Consider the following 14658-nt stretch of genomic DNA (forward strand, 5'->3'; position numbering starts at 1 on the left):
TAAATGAAAAGGAGATGTTACAACTGATACCAAAGAAATGCAAATGATCATGAGACTACAATGAACAACTATTTACCAAACAAGTGGACAACCTAAAAGAAATGCATGAGTTCCTAGAACTGTACAACCCACCAAGACTTAATTATGAAAAATCAGAAAATCTAAACAGACCAATAACATGTAGGTAGATGGAAGCAGTAATCAAAAACTTCCCAACCAAATCTCCAAAATCTTAAGGAACTCATACAATTCAACAGCAATAGACAAATAGTCTGATTAAAAATGGGCAAAAAAAGAAAAGAAGACCTAAAAAAAAATGGGCAAGGACCCAAAGACATTTTCCCAAAGAGGATATTCAAATGACCAACACATACATTAAAAGGTGCTCAGCATCACTAATCATTAGGGAAATGAAAATCAAAACCACAATGAAATATTACCTCATACCTGTTAGAATGGCTATTATCAAAAAGACAAGAGATAACAAGTGGTGAGGATACACAGAAAAGACAACCCTTGTTGTAAACTATTGGTGGGAATGTAAATTGATGCAGCTTTTATGGGAAACAGTATGGAGGTTCCTTAAAAAATTAAAAACAGAATGACTACATGATCCAGCAATCCCACTTCTGGATACATATCCAAAGAAAATAAAATCACTACCTTGAAGAGATATCTGCATCCCCATGTTCACTGCAGCATTACTTGTAATAGCAAAGGTATGAAACTACCTGTGTCCATCAACAGATGAATGGATCAAGAAAATGTGGTATACATGTACAGCTGACCCTCGAACAACAGGGGTTTGAACTGCATGGGTCTATTTATAAACAAATTTTTTTCAATAAATACAGTATAGTACTATACTGTGAGTGTATTTTCTCTTACAATTTTTCTCAGTAACATTATTCTTACTTTAAGAATACAATATAGAACACATATAACATAAAAAATAGGTTAACTGACTTTATATTATCAGTAAGGCTTCTGGTCAAGAGTAGGATATTGCTGGTTAAGTTTTTAGGAAGTCAAAAGTTATATGCAGATATTGAACTACATGGGGATGGGATGGAGTTGGTGCCCCTAACTCCTGTGTTGTTCAAGGGCCAAGTATACAATGGAATGTAGCCGTAACAAAAGAAAGAAATCCTGCCATTTGTGACAACTTGGATGAAACTTGAAGGCATTATGCTAAGTGAAATAAGTCAGAGAAAGACAAATACTGTATGTTCTTACTTATATGTGGAATCTGAAAAAATTGAACTCACAGAAACAGAGAACAGACTGATTTCAGGGGTGGGGGCTAGGGAAATGGGCAAAATGGGTGAAGGTGGTCAAAGGGTATCAACTTCCACCTGTGAGATAAGTTCTGGAGAGGTGAAGAATAGCATGGTAACTATAGTTAATAGTACTATATCATATTTAAAGGTTGCTAAGAGAGATTTTTAAAGTTCTCATCACATGAAAAATTCTAACTACGTGAGGTGATGAATGTGTTAAGTTTATTGTAGTAATTCATTTTATATCTATTTATAAATCATTATTTTAAACCATAAACTATCATAATGTTGTATGTCAATTCTATCTCAATAAAGCTAGGGGGAAAAAACCTTGAAGGGATGATTTGGGAATACATAAACTAATTTTTTTTTAAAAAGAGCAAAAAAATCCCACTAAACTAAAATGAGAAAAGGAATATAGCAGAATTATGATATGTATGTATCCTCTTAGCATGCATTTGAAAATCTCAATGAAAGGGAGTTTTACAAAAGCAAACAACACTGAAGTTGACCCAAGAGCTAAAAGAAAACCTAGAGGCTAGTAATGATGAAACAAATTGAAAGAATTAGAAATTTTACTAGTTATTCCAAATTTTCAAACAACATATAATGTTCATTTCATGGAGCTGGCTAAAATCTTAATCTTAATTCTAAATGGGTAAAAATTAAATAAATAAAGAAGAATGGGTAAAAAATTAAATAAATATAGAATGTGCTTAGAAATGGGCTATACCCTAATTCAAAAGGAAAGTCTAGTAAATTTAACACGACAGGAAATCAAATGTTATTCCAAGAATTATTTAATATTAGCAATCTAGTGATACTATGTACAATATATATCAATAGTTAAGAAAGCAAAACTGTATGAAAATTTGAATAGATGCTGAAAAAGACTCTAGTAATGGGATGTCTACTCTTACAATAACTAATGCTGTAGTGCAAGTTCTAGTCAATGCAATAAAATATGAAATAAGCAAAAATAGGCATAACTTTTAGAAAAGAGATTATTTGTAAGATAATTACACACCTAGACAGAACCAAATAGACAACTCTAAAATGTTTAAAAAAAAAGAGAGAATTCACTAAAGTATTTGGATAGCAAAATATAACAGGAAAAACAATTCCATTTAGAATAGCATCATTACAATAAAATAACCCTAAAAGTAATGTCTGGGTCACAGAATAAATGAAAAACACACCATGATTATGAATGGGAAGAATGATGATAGCAAATGTACTTCCATTCTCTCCATATGAAAGTTTTATTGTAATTCAAAACCAAAATATCAATGGGATTTTTTTTCTGGAAAACAACAACATAATTCTAACATGTATCCAGAAGATAAACAAGTGAAAATATCTAAGTGAAAGTGAAATATAAACAAGTGAAAATATCTAAGAAAGAAGAACATGTATGAATAGGGTGAGGAAGATGACTGCGTCTATCAGATACTAAGTTACAAAGCTATAATATTAACATCTGTACAAAATTGATAAACAACTCAGTAGAAATGAACAGATAGCTCTGAAATAAACAGGTTAATATCTGATAAAAGAAACATCAAATCAATGAGAAAGGTATGAATTATTCAACAAATCAGAGAAACAAGCTATTCTCTAATACTCAAGCCCGTTCCATTTCTTATTCCATAAACTAAAATGTATTCTAGAAGAAATAAATGTAAAATAATTACCATTCCTACCAAGTAATTATGAATCCAGAAGGAAATACAGTAGAACATTTAAACTAATTTCAAGACAGAATTCTCTAAGCACAATAAAGCAACTGAAAAAAAAAAACAAAGAAAGAAGACTGAGAAATAAAATTACATAAAAATGAAAACCATGAGAGACTGTGGACTCTGAGGAACAAACTGAGGGTTTTGGAAGGGATTGGGAGTGGGGGGGATCAGCGAGCCTGGTGATGGGCGTTAAGGAGGGCACGTATGGCAACAATGAATCTTGGAACACAGAAAAAAAAAAATTAAATAAAAAAAGAAAAAAGAAAAAAGAAAAAGCTGTATGCTAAACAATATGAAGTTGTTGAAAACTGAAAGCCAAACAACTGGGAAAACTCCCATATTAAATACAAAAGTTAATCCTTAGATACCCACATATGTAGGAGAGCTCTTGCAATTAAGAAAAATTTCCTTTTAAATAGAAAAAAGACACTAAGAGGGAATTTCAAAAAAGATTAAAATTTCTTACAATGAAATTTCTTACAATGAAAGATAATAACTTCACTAGTAGTAAAGAACAATAGAGATACCATGATCTGCCTCTCAAGCTAGGAAAGATTTAGAAAATGTGACCAATACCTTGTGTTGCCCAGGTTGAAGTTGTATTAGTGTTCTTACACAATGTTGGTAGGATTAGAAATTAGTACTTAGTGAAAAGTAATTCTGCAATATGTATGGTCTGAAATAAGTTCTTATGCATTGATGTAATAATTCCATTTCTAGGAATCTATCCTAGGGTAAGATATTAAAAACAACTTAAAAGTCCAATAATCACAGAACTTGGCACCATAAAAAATTATTTTTGAAAAATATCAAAACACTTACAATATGAGGAAAATGCTCACAACATGATAAAGTCCTTTTTAAAACATAACTTACTATATACATATTACTATGATTCTAGTTTTTTAAAACAAAAAAATCATACGTATATAAAAAAAGAGACTGAAAATACATAAACAAATGTTAAGGATAGTGTTATAAATATATGATTTATTTTTCTACTGTACATTTTCTATAATAACTAGAGAAACTAAACATTTTAAAAAGATTATTCCTTTTTTTTTTTTAAAGATTTTATTTATTTATTTGACAGAGAGAAAGGTCACAAGTAGGCAGAGAGGCAGGCGGAGAGAGCAGGAGAAGCAGGCCCCTGCTGAGCAGAGAGCTCGATGCAGGGCTGGATCCCTGGACCTGAGATCATGACCTGAGCCAAAAGCAGAGGCTTAAACCACTGAGCCACCCAGGCACCCCTAAAAGATTATTCTGAGAAAAGCTAAAGACCACAAAAACAAAAGAAGTGAGTAAAGACTATATTTTCTCATAAAATGTGGTAGTAAAAGGCATATGAAAGGGATACACTAAAGCTTGAAAGGACAATAACTGGGCACCTGGATGGCTCAGTTGTTAAACATTTGCCTTTGGCTCGGGTCATGATCCCAGGGTCCTGGGATAGAGACCCACATGGGCTCCCTGATCAGCGGGAAGCCTGCTTCTCCCTCACCCTCTCCCGCCTCTTGTGTTCCCTCTTTCACTATGTCTCTGTCAAATAAATAAATAAAATCTTTAAAAGAGAAAAAAAAAAAAGGATCCTGAGGATAGTTTTGTTTTCTTATGTTTAAAAAAGCATATTGAGTGTGCTTATGGTAAAGGGGTAAGCAGAAATACAAGATAAAGATATGGTAACTTTTTAAAGATCCTAGAAGTATAGATTGGGAAAAAAAAGATTTTTCTGAAACTGAAGGGGAGCAGGAAAAGATGGCTCAATATAGAAATTTTAAAGAGAGGAGATTACAAGGCGGAGTTGTTTGATGTAGGAAAGGAATGAATAATCTTGTTTACTTTGCATTCCTATAGAATAGTGCTGGCAAGGTAGTTTGTTTCAAATGAGTTCCCCAATTGTCAGAATCACTGGATTTAATTAATGAGAGGTATGACTAATGTTGCGTTGAAATGTGAATGGGTGGAGGAACAAAGGTTAGGAACTATTGTTCTACCAGACTGTCTTTCATATAGGAGGCCAAACATTTGGATTGAATCCTTAGTGAGGTTAGAGTAGAGATAATCTTTTGACTATAATGAAGGGCTTAAAGAAAAAAGAAGTGGTTTTTAAAAATTACTCTGAGAAACAAAGTAAGAAGTGAACAAGGGATAAGAAATTAGCAAACAGTAGAGAAGGTATTGCTGAAGTAAAGAAGCACGAATCTATTGTAGCTCTCTATATCACACTGGTTTGATCATTTTCTCTAGTAATATACTGCTGCCTAGGAGTAGAAAAAGTAGATTTTTTTAATAGTATTTTTTTAAGGATTATTTATTTATTTATTTGACAGACAGAGATCACAAGCAGGCAGGCAGAGAGGGGGAAGCAGGCTCCCTGCTGAGGAGAGAGCCCAATGTGGGGCTCGATCCCAGGACCCCGTGATCATGACCTGAGCTGAAGGCAGAGGCTTTAACCCACTGAGCCACCCAGGCGCCCCAAGAAGGTAGATGTTAAGAATGATTTGGGTCAGAGGTGTCTGTGTGGCTCAGTTGGTTAAGTGATAGACTCTTGGTTTTGGCTCAGGTCATGATCTCAGGGTCCCGAGATCCAGCCCTGAATCAGGCTCCATGCTCAGTGGGGAGTCTGCTTGGGATTCTCTCCCTCTGCTCCTCACCTCCCAACTCACATGTGCATGAGCTCTCTAATAAATAAAATCTTAAGAAAAAAAATGATTCTGATAAGAGAATTGATTATAGTCACACATATATAAACGTTAAGTGGAAGAACAGTTTTGAAGATGTCAGAAATGGCATTTTTATAGTTGAAAATGTGTGAGTTTGCTAACAGGACAAGTGAAATCAGAGGTGGGTGGCAAACTGACTGTAGGAACAGAAAAAGCAAAAAACTGGAAAGAGGAAAGTATAAAACACCAACTGACTAAGATGTGAGGGAGTGAGAAATGGACATTAAGTAGGTTGTGGATCTGAGATCTCAGAAATGCAGGCATTCAAAATATTGCTTTATCAATGTGCTTCTAGTTAATATTTTGTAGTTTCTACTACTGGTTTCCCAGAAGTCTTGTTCATATACTATACACGAAGAACCTAGATATCATTAAAATAATGATATAACAAGATTTTACACATCAAAACCCACATGTAAATAGGTACATATCCAAGAGCTTAATGAGAAATCAGATTTATAGCAATATAATAACCTATATCCATGTTCTTTGCTCCATTAGTACTTTCTGTATGGACTAGCTTATATTTACCAGTCATTTCACTTGAGACCTCTGAGACTAATCAAAAAGGGCATATCTGGAATGTCTAACTATGGGAAAAGTAAAGGACGTTTTTAGAAGTTCAATTAGATTTCTGCCATCGAAAGAGTTCTGAAATGCATAAAATGGTAATATTCAAAGATACCAAACATTTTAATGTAGCCCTGCATTTTTTTCATAGTTTATTATTTAAAGTAAATCAAATGTAGTTTCTGTTCAGAAAGTCAACAATACAGTATTATTCACACATAAGTAGAAATAGCTGGCAGTTGCTAGTTATAAATCTGAACTTACCACTGTCTTGAATCCAAGTTTCTAAGTTCTCTAAGTAGTTTCTCATTTTTCTTCAGGAGATGAAAGCTCCTCCTAAATAGAGAGATTTATAAACATTTTCATCACCTTTGCAATGAATGACATGACAGTCCCAGAAATACTTTCCACTCTACTCATGCAATTTTTAAACACTTTTCTTGCCTTTCCATACTTCTAACACAAAGGAGAACAGACCCTAAAAGAAATGTAAATACTAAGTGTCATTATTTCTACTGCGGCCCTCATAGATTTCTGTTAGTGGATCATTATCTATTAATCATTTCAATTTTTCCTTGCAGATGCTATGAGCTTCTGAAACTCATATCCAGAAAAGTGGATAAAAGTACTTATAGGTTCCTTCTCAAAAGTTTCCTAAAAATATATTAAAAAGTTGTTCCTAATAAGAAATATCATTAAGTAAGGATATGTAATCCAGATGGAATTTGCTTTCTTTCCTGTGCTCTTACAGGTATTTTTTACACTACGAAGCAATGTAGATATGTTGCCAAATACATTCTATATACACTAAATACGTACAAATTATATTCATGAAATCAATGCTTGCTGTGGTAAAATATAGCTTCCCACCTTTAATTTTTCTCGAGACAATATATGGATCATCCTATAGCAAAAGAGAGTAGAATGCACTAACATGAGTGGCAATTACCTACATTTGGACATACCATAAGGCAAACTATATTCCTGACATGTCTTCCCCATAAAGCAGAGAATACGCCCTTCTAATAAATGGAAGGATTTAAATTAAGTAAGATTATAAACACTAGTCAAGGAAGTAGAACTCCCTTTTGGTGCTTCACCTGAATTTAATTAATATTTATTTGTCCAGTGATACCTGAGTTCCCCTCCTACTACAAATTGAACAAGAACAATACATTAAATAATGCTGTGTCTTTCACATCTGTACAGCTTTTAATGTCACAGAAACTTAAAAGATAAATGTTTAATGATACTTTACACTAGTGTATAATTTAATATTTTATGTATATTATCTAAGTTAACTCTCATCATTATGTGAGGTGCGAGTTACTTCCTCAACTTATAGCCTGAAGCTTAAAGGTTAAATGACTCTAACCTAGTTCTTCCGATTTAAATCTAATGCCTTTTCATTTAACTCTTACCCGACTTACATGAATACTTTGTGTTAACTGCAAGCTCTCAGTGAGGTTTTTTGCAACATGTGTAAGAAAACAAAATTTTAAAAAATGAAATAAGGATTCTTGATTTGATGAAAATCTTGAGTTAACTTCTCTGATACCAACAAGAAAAGATCACATTACTGTTTGTCTAAAAAACCCATTAGGCTTATGTGACATATTTGGGCTCTGCCCCAGTTCCTGACACAGAGCTCCTAAAACTCTTGTAATTTCTTGAGCGATGAAGGTGACAGGAACATCTTACACAGAGTTCCTAAATCCCTTGCAATTTCCCTGGTAATAGGAGAATGTTTTGTTCTGATGAGGTGATGCTTGGTGGGCTCCTGAATAACTTCAGGATGGGGCTTGGTCATTCAAAAGCACAAACCATGATTAGAAGCTTGGAACTTCCAGCCACCCCTATGGGGAGGGGAGACTGGCTTGAGACTGAGTTAATAATTAATCATGCCTATGTGAAGAGGCCTCCATAATAATCTCTAAACTATGAGGTTCAGAGAGCTTCCTGGTTAGTCAACTCAATTCAGTGTTTTCAGCAGCCCCTAACTCCACAGGAACAGAAGCTCTTACACTTGGGAACCTTCATCCTGTGTACCTCTTTCTCTGTCTGTTCATCTCTTTTAACTACCTTTTATAATAAACTGTTAAATGAAAATAAATGTTTTATGAGCTATTATAGTTAATTATCAAAACTGAAGAGGTAGTTATCTGATTTATAGCTAGTTGGTCGGAAATATGGACTTTCAACTGATAACTGAAGTGGGGGGCTGTCTTGTGGGTCTGAGCCCTTATTCTTTTTGTACTAACTGCAGTTAGTGCTGGGACTGTCTGCTATGGAAAACTCACACATGTGGTGTCAGAAGTGTGATAAGAAAAAAACAGTTTTTCCTATTACCTTATGTGAAGGTTGGGAAAATAAGATTCTTTTCAATTATATGAGCTGTAATTTCTAAGTCTGAAAGTTCTGCTAGTTATTATGAAAATGTTAATAGTTAAATTATTGAGTTATCTTTTTATTCACTTAAATCCTGATAGAACTCAGTGGTCTCAAAACAAAACAAAACAAAACAAAAAACAAAAAACAAAAACAAAAACAAAACCCAAAACAAACAAACAAACAAAAAACAAGAAGAAAAATCTGTCCAAAAGCCAAAGAACTAACTGGTAGATAAAATCTGGTGAGGAAAAGAAGAGAAACTAAAATGCTTGATCAAAAGATGAATAAGAATAATGTTAAAAAAATTCTCTTTTATTCTTACCTTTTGTCCCAGGAATTCATTCCCAATATACTAAGAAGCAATCTGCAATAATAAAATGCTGACTGAGGCTTTTGAGGTGTTGGTTCATCTTGCTCCACAGCTTTCATGTTTAAGTCATTGAAGTGTTTCTCAACAAATTCTTTTTCCTCTGTATGCTGCTTAAGGATAGCATTAATAACATCATTTTCCTGCTTTTCAGAAATGCACACAGGTTGTGGAGCAGGGATATTAAGTGATATTCCAGTTCTCTGTAAGCATTCCGGACTAGTTATACCTAAATACTGCAAAAGCTCGTCAAGAACATCTTCTTCATCTCTTATGGTATCCCAAGTTGGTACAGTTTCTCTAAATCCTCTTTTAAACTGGAGGGAAATCCCATCATTTACTGTTATATCTTCTAAGCATTCATTAGACATAGGAGGCTCTTCTGGCTTCTCTTGATGAGACAATGAAAGTATGAATGATGTAGGCTCTGACAAACCACTCACAGGAGGCGGTCCATACAGGATGGCAGAATCCCATGAATATTTTCCGGAGAGATCACGTACTATGATTCTGACATTTGAATTGGCTGACGCAAGGCCAGCAGATAAACCTCCTCCAGGTATACTCTCTTCTGATCTGATCTGGATACAGGACACTAAAGTTGTATTGTTCAACACAAAAAACTGGATATTTGGACTCTCAAAGAGTTCAGGAGAAAGTTCAGTACTTTCACTGTAATGATTGTCATGATTTTCACACACCTGACTTGTTAACATAGCAGGACCACCACTCATTGGGTAATGGCCCAAATGATTTACCAGATGTGTAATAACAGTGCGAGCAGCAATAGAGATTAATCCTTGTTGCATTTGAGTTTTCACTAGAAATAAGAAATGTAAGTGAGTGGAAATACTGCTGCTTCCTAGGAAGTTATGTTAACAATGAAATTATTAGATGACAAATGGAGACTTCCTCAAATTATCAAAATCACTTTAAAATATAACAGTAAACATGAATATTTCCAATTTAGATTCTGTACTACAGGAATAAGGGCAAAGAAAACTCTCTTTGATGATGTTTTGTTAATTTTATTAAAAAAAAACCCTTTTTCAAAGTTCTGCTAATGGATTCATAATTTAAGCTTAAGCCTTTATATGTAAATCATATTTTAAAGAAGGATCACAAGTATTCTAAATCACCTGAAATCACTTAGTTCACACATTATAAAGCCAGTGAAATCCAAGTAAGTTTCTTATCTCATGAGTAAATTCAGAGAGACAGCATGTTTTAAATGTCATTTAATTATGGCGTTTATCAATGATATAAAAGTTTCAGAGAAAAGTAATCCTTCACTAAACTTTAGGAATCAACCAATTAAACAGTGATTTGGTATAGCCAATATATGCCACAAAAACTTTATTTTAAGGGAAAACAAATTTTATGGGCCTACTTATGTACTATATTTTTATAAGTAAGATATTCTTCTGGGTCATTGTGGCCTAGTCTTACCAGTTAGTTGTATGTAAGAAGTATTTTTCTTTCCTTCCTTAAGCACATTAGGGAAAGCAAATAGATAAGGAGCATATCCATATGAGAAACTTAAAAAAAATCATACCAAAGAGTAAAAAAAGAAAGCTCGAAGAATATAGTACTCCGGGGCCTGAAATGTCAGGACCTCAAGGAAGGGGAAAAGGAAGAAGTCAGGCAGAAAACACACAGAGAGAATAAAGGGAGGAAAGAAGACATGGAGATAGACAAAAACTTGTCAAAGCCCACTAGCCAAAGACTGCCAGTGTGATCTTAAGTAGGGTTATGTGGAAGCCAGTTCTGAAATAAGTGGTGTCAGGAAGTGGGGACAGTTTGGTGATGATTATCTTCATACTTTACATCTAGGAGGCTAGGAAAGAGCTGTCATTGGTAAGGAAGTATTCATTGTTCATGTTAGGATGTTTAGTTGTACACACAACTAACAACTGTGTGTGCGTGTGTGTTCACTGTGCCCTTGTCTTATGTAATTATAGACATCATTACAGAATGATTATGTCTCCATATTGTTCTACCATAGTATTACAGTGATCTTATCTGAGTACTATTTATATTCTGAAAGGATTTTTATCATTTGGGAATATTATGGCCTACCTGCCGTAATAAATATAGATTTGAGAACGTCCTGATGATCAAAGCATTATCTACATATAATAAATTCCTTAGTTTTAAATGTACTTTGTGATGTATTTTGGTAACTGTACAGAACTGTGTGACCACCAACATAATATACAGTAAAATTCCACAGAAAAAAGAATACATTTTATTTTATGTAAATTATATCTCAATAAACCCTACTTTAAAAGTTTGTAAGGACGGGGGCGCCTGGGTGGCTCAGTTGGTTGAATGGCTGCTTTCAGCTTGGGTCATGATCCCAGGGTTCTGGGATCAAGCCTCAAGTCAGGCTCCCTGCTCAGTGGGGAGCCTGCTTCTCCTTCTCCCCAACTTGTGCTCTCTTGCTTTCTCTCAAATAAATAAATAAAATCTTTTTTTAAAAAGTTTATAAGGACATTAGCTTGTGCACTGCTTGTATAATACTTAAAAAGAAGCAAGAGAAAAGAATAGTGCTATATTTTAAGGCCACAGTCCTCAAGATTCAGAACCAACACACTGGCTACAGGCAGAGATCAGCTAGAAACCAGCAGCTGTGTCATTAAAAGCAAAAATATCTTCTTCCATCATTCCAACTCTAAAAAAACCAGTTTTCTCTGGGCTTTGATTTTGAAATGTTAAGAGTACCAAAATTTTAATTTTCTTCCATTATCAATTAAGTTTTGTGACTACATACATACATATGTATTTTTTTCCAGTTTACTTAAGTTCCAATTATACTGAGCTGTCCTTCAATTATAAATATGGCTAGTTCTGAAAATCAGCTATTCAACACTAGATAACACTAAATGATTAACCTTAATTCAATCCTACATTTTTAAGACCATATGCAAGCCAAGTAAAAAGATATGTCACTGGATGATGAGAAACAGAGGGGTGGCTTGAATCTAGTGTCTGCTTTCCCTTCCCTCATTATAACTTAGAATTTAATGAATGTTCACGCTGTTAGGGGCCTTACAGACAATCTAGCCAATATCTGTCATTTTGAACATGAGGACAAGTGAGTACAATAGTTAAGGGATTTTTTTGCCATAGAAGAACAAGCCTGGTCTTTTGCTTCGCAGTTCAGTGTTATTTCCATCTTTACCACAACTCTAATTTTCATATTTTTCTCTCTTGTTAAAATGCCCCTTTCTTTTGGCAAATCACTGTGACATATGGAAACAACGAATTCAAAATTTATTTTTTCTTTGCATAGTAAATTCAAAATAGTATTATTTAGTATAAATTACTATATAAAAGGGTCAGATCAATTGAAAACCTCATTTAAATAAGACTAAGTCACATTTTTAAATGGTAATAAAAATCATAATTAAAGACATTAAAATTCTGTTCTTTCTTTTTTCTTCTTCTTTCCTTTTGAGTGGTAAACTTAAATAGGTGATTTGTTCTAAGCAGTCAAATCTTTTTTGCAGAGCATTTCTGAAGAAATGAAAGAATGTAATTTAATAGAAGCAGATCACAAAAGAGACAAATTCCTGACTTCATCTCTGGCTTGAGCTATGATCATGGACAAATCACATACAACACCTTAAACCCCACTTTTCTCTAAGAATAATAAAGATTTTTTATAAAGATGAATTGAAAACTCATATACAAAATTGGACATAACAGAAGCAATATAAACCATTCAATTTTGAGAGCATTATAAGTAACACAGATTTTATGAGTTCCTTTTTCAAACTTACTTATAAATAAACTGCAAGAACGAGCCCAGCTCTTTCCCTAAAACAAACCTCTAAGCCCAGGTATCTGTCCATCCTATACATATTCTTCTCAAAGGAAGCAATGGTGGGAATGCAGTTCAAATGAGCCTGTTCACAAATCTGTCATAATTATTAACACTGAGAATACTTAAAAAATACATTTATATTTTAAATGTAGGTAAAAGCATTTTCTTTCCTAAGCTGCTTCTCTAGATTCAGTATCTATATAAATATGAGAGGATAAAAATATCTCAACTTAACTGGCAATTTCATTTAGATTTTTTTTTTAGTTATAAAAACTATAGAACATACGTATCTCTCTCCTACATGTCTATTTAGATATAAAAAAACATGAAATTCTCTAATTTAGATATTCAAAATGAAATCCCAAATAACTAGCCTTGTGAGAAAATGCAACATGAAGATATCGATGCTTCTAAGGCTTTGTGTAACTAGCACTCATTTAAATAAGGCTATTCAGGGTTGTCTTTTCAGATTGTCAGATTAAACAAACCCTACAGCATTTGCAGAAACCCATAATTACAGATTATTATGGCATACAAAAGCAGCAAGACCTAAAAAGCTTCTGCAATTCATTGCACCGTAATAGAACATGCAGAGGAAGTTAATTTTGGCAAATTTTTTAAATATTAGCTTTGCATAATATGTATAGGTGAAACTATAATTAGGACAGAATGAATCCTTTGGAGCCTCCTTTCACTCTGACCCTGCAAATGATGACTTCTTGCTAATAAGACTACTGCCATTTGACAAAAAGCCAACTTTACTACCTTGCTTTATTATTAAGTAAATTTAATAATTACAGCTACTCCTGCCAATAGTTCTCAATTCAGACTTGTTCAATCCAATACTGAGCTTATTAGGGACACTCTATGTTTAGAAATCTTTGGCCAAAAAAGTACTTGAAGATGATGAAGCATGCCTTAAACAAGGGCACAGTGATTAGTCACTTTGCCACATTAAAAAAACACAACACAGCATGTAGTCACTACAAACCACAGAATCACCTGCTGTTGGCTTACAGCTGTTCCTAAAAGGTTCCCCATTTATCTTGTCTTTTTTTATCTTTAAGAAAGCTCAAAGGGATGGGGCGCCTGGGTGGCTCAGAGGGTTAAAGCCTCTGCCTTCGGCTCAGGTCATGATCCCAGGGTCCTGGGATTGAGCCCCGCATCGGGCTCTCTCCTTGGTGGGGAGCCTGTTTCCTCCTCTCTCTCTCTGCCTGCCTCTCTGCCTACTTGTGATCTCTCTCTGTCAAATAAATAAATAAAATCTTAAAAAAAAAAAAAAAAAAAAAAAAAAAAAGCCCAAAAGGGAAAACTTAATACATTTAGATAGTAATACTCCAGAGAGTATTTGGTATCAATATAAAGTTCATCTATTTAAATCTTTACTTTTGTATCTTCTCCAGTGACTATTAATGATGTACTGAATTTTGTCTGAAATATATTAAAACCTCTCTTTACATAAGTAAACTATTTATTTCACTGTTTAACAAGTACATTATAATGCCCTGAATCAAACTTCATCATTTTATCCTAAAAAAGCAACTAATCTTTTCATATAACTTTGTTTTTAAGTAAAATAAACACTCCCGTTTTACTATACCACAACTAAAGAAATAATATGTAAAGTTGCTTATACATCAATTATGGTCTAAAGTTTAAATCTTACATTCCTATTTCACTTGTATACAGCTGACCGTTGAAAAATATGCAGGTTAGGATTGCTGACCGCCCCCCATGCAACTGAAAATCCATGTTT

At 33.8% G+C, this 14658-nt stretch overlaps 1 protein-coding gene across 4 annotated transcripts in view; it reads right to left on the bottom strand.

Annotated features, from left to right (window-relative positions):
* The window catches only part of LOC111158948 (Ral GTPase activating protein catalytic alpha subunit 1), a 246811-nt gene that overhangs the window by 79871 nt on the left and 152282 nt on the right, over window positions 1-14658 (bottom strand). For all 4 annotated transcript variants that reach the window (XM_022521311.1, XM_022521309.1, XM_022521306.1 and 1 more), the window contains 2 exons: window positions 9029-9893; window positions 6580-6651 (listed from right to left, as the gene is read on the bottom strand). In XM_022521311.1, the coding sequence (XP_022377019.1) occupies window positions 6580-6651; window positions 9029-9893 (937 nt within the window). The remainder of the gene's footprint in view (window positions 1-6579; window positions 6652-9028; window positions 9894-14658) is intronic.

Source organism: Enhydra lutris, unplaced genomic scaffold (assembly GCF_002288905.1).
Source record: "Enhydra lutris kenyoni isolate GAN:26980312 unplaced genomic scaffold, ASM228890v2 scaffoldscaffold4, whole genome shotgun sequence".
In the NCBI taxonomy this organism is placed as follows: domain Eukaryota; kingdom Metazoa; phylum Chordata; class Mammalia; order Carnivora; family Mustelidae; genus Enhydra; species Enhydra lutris.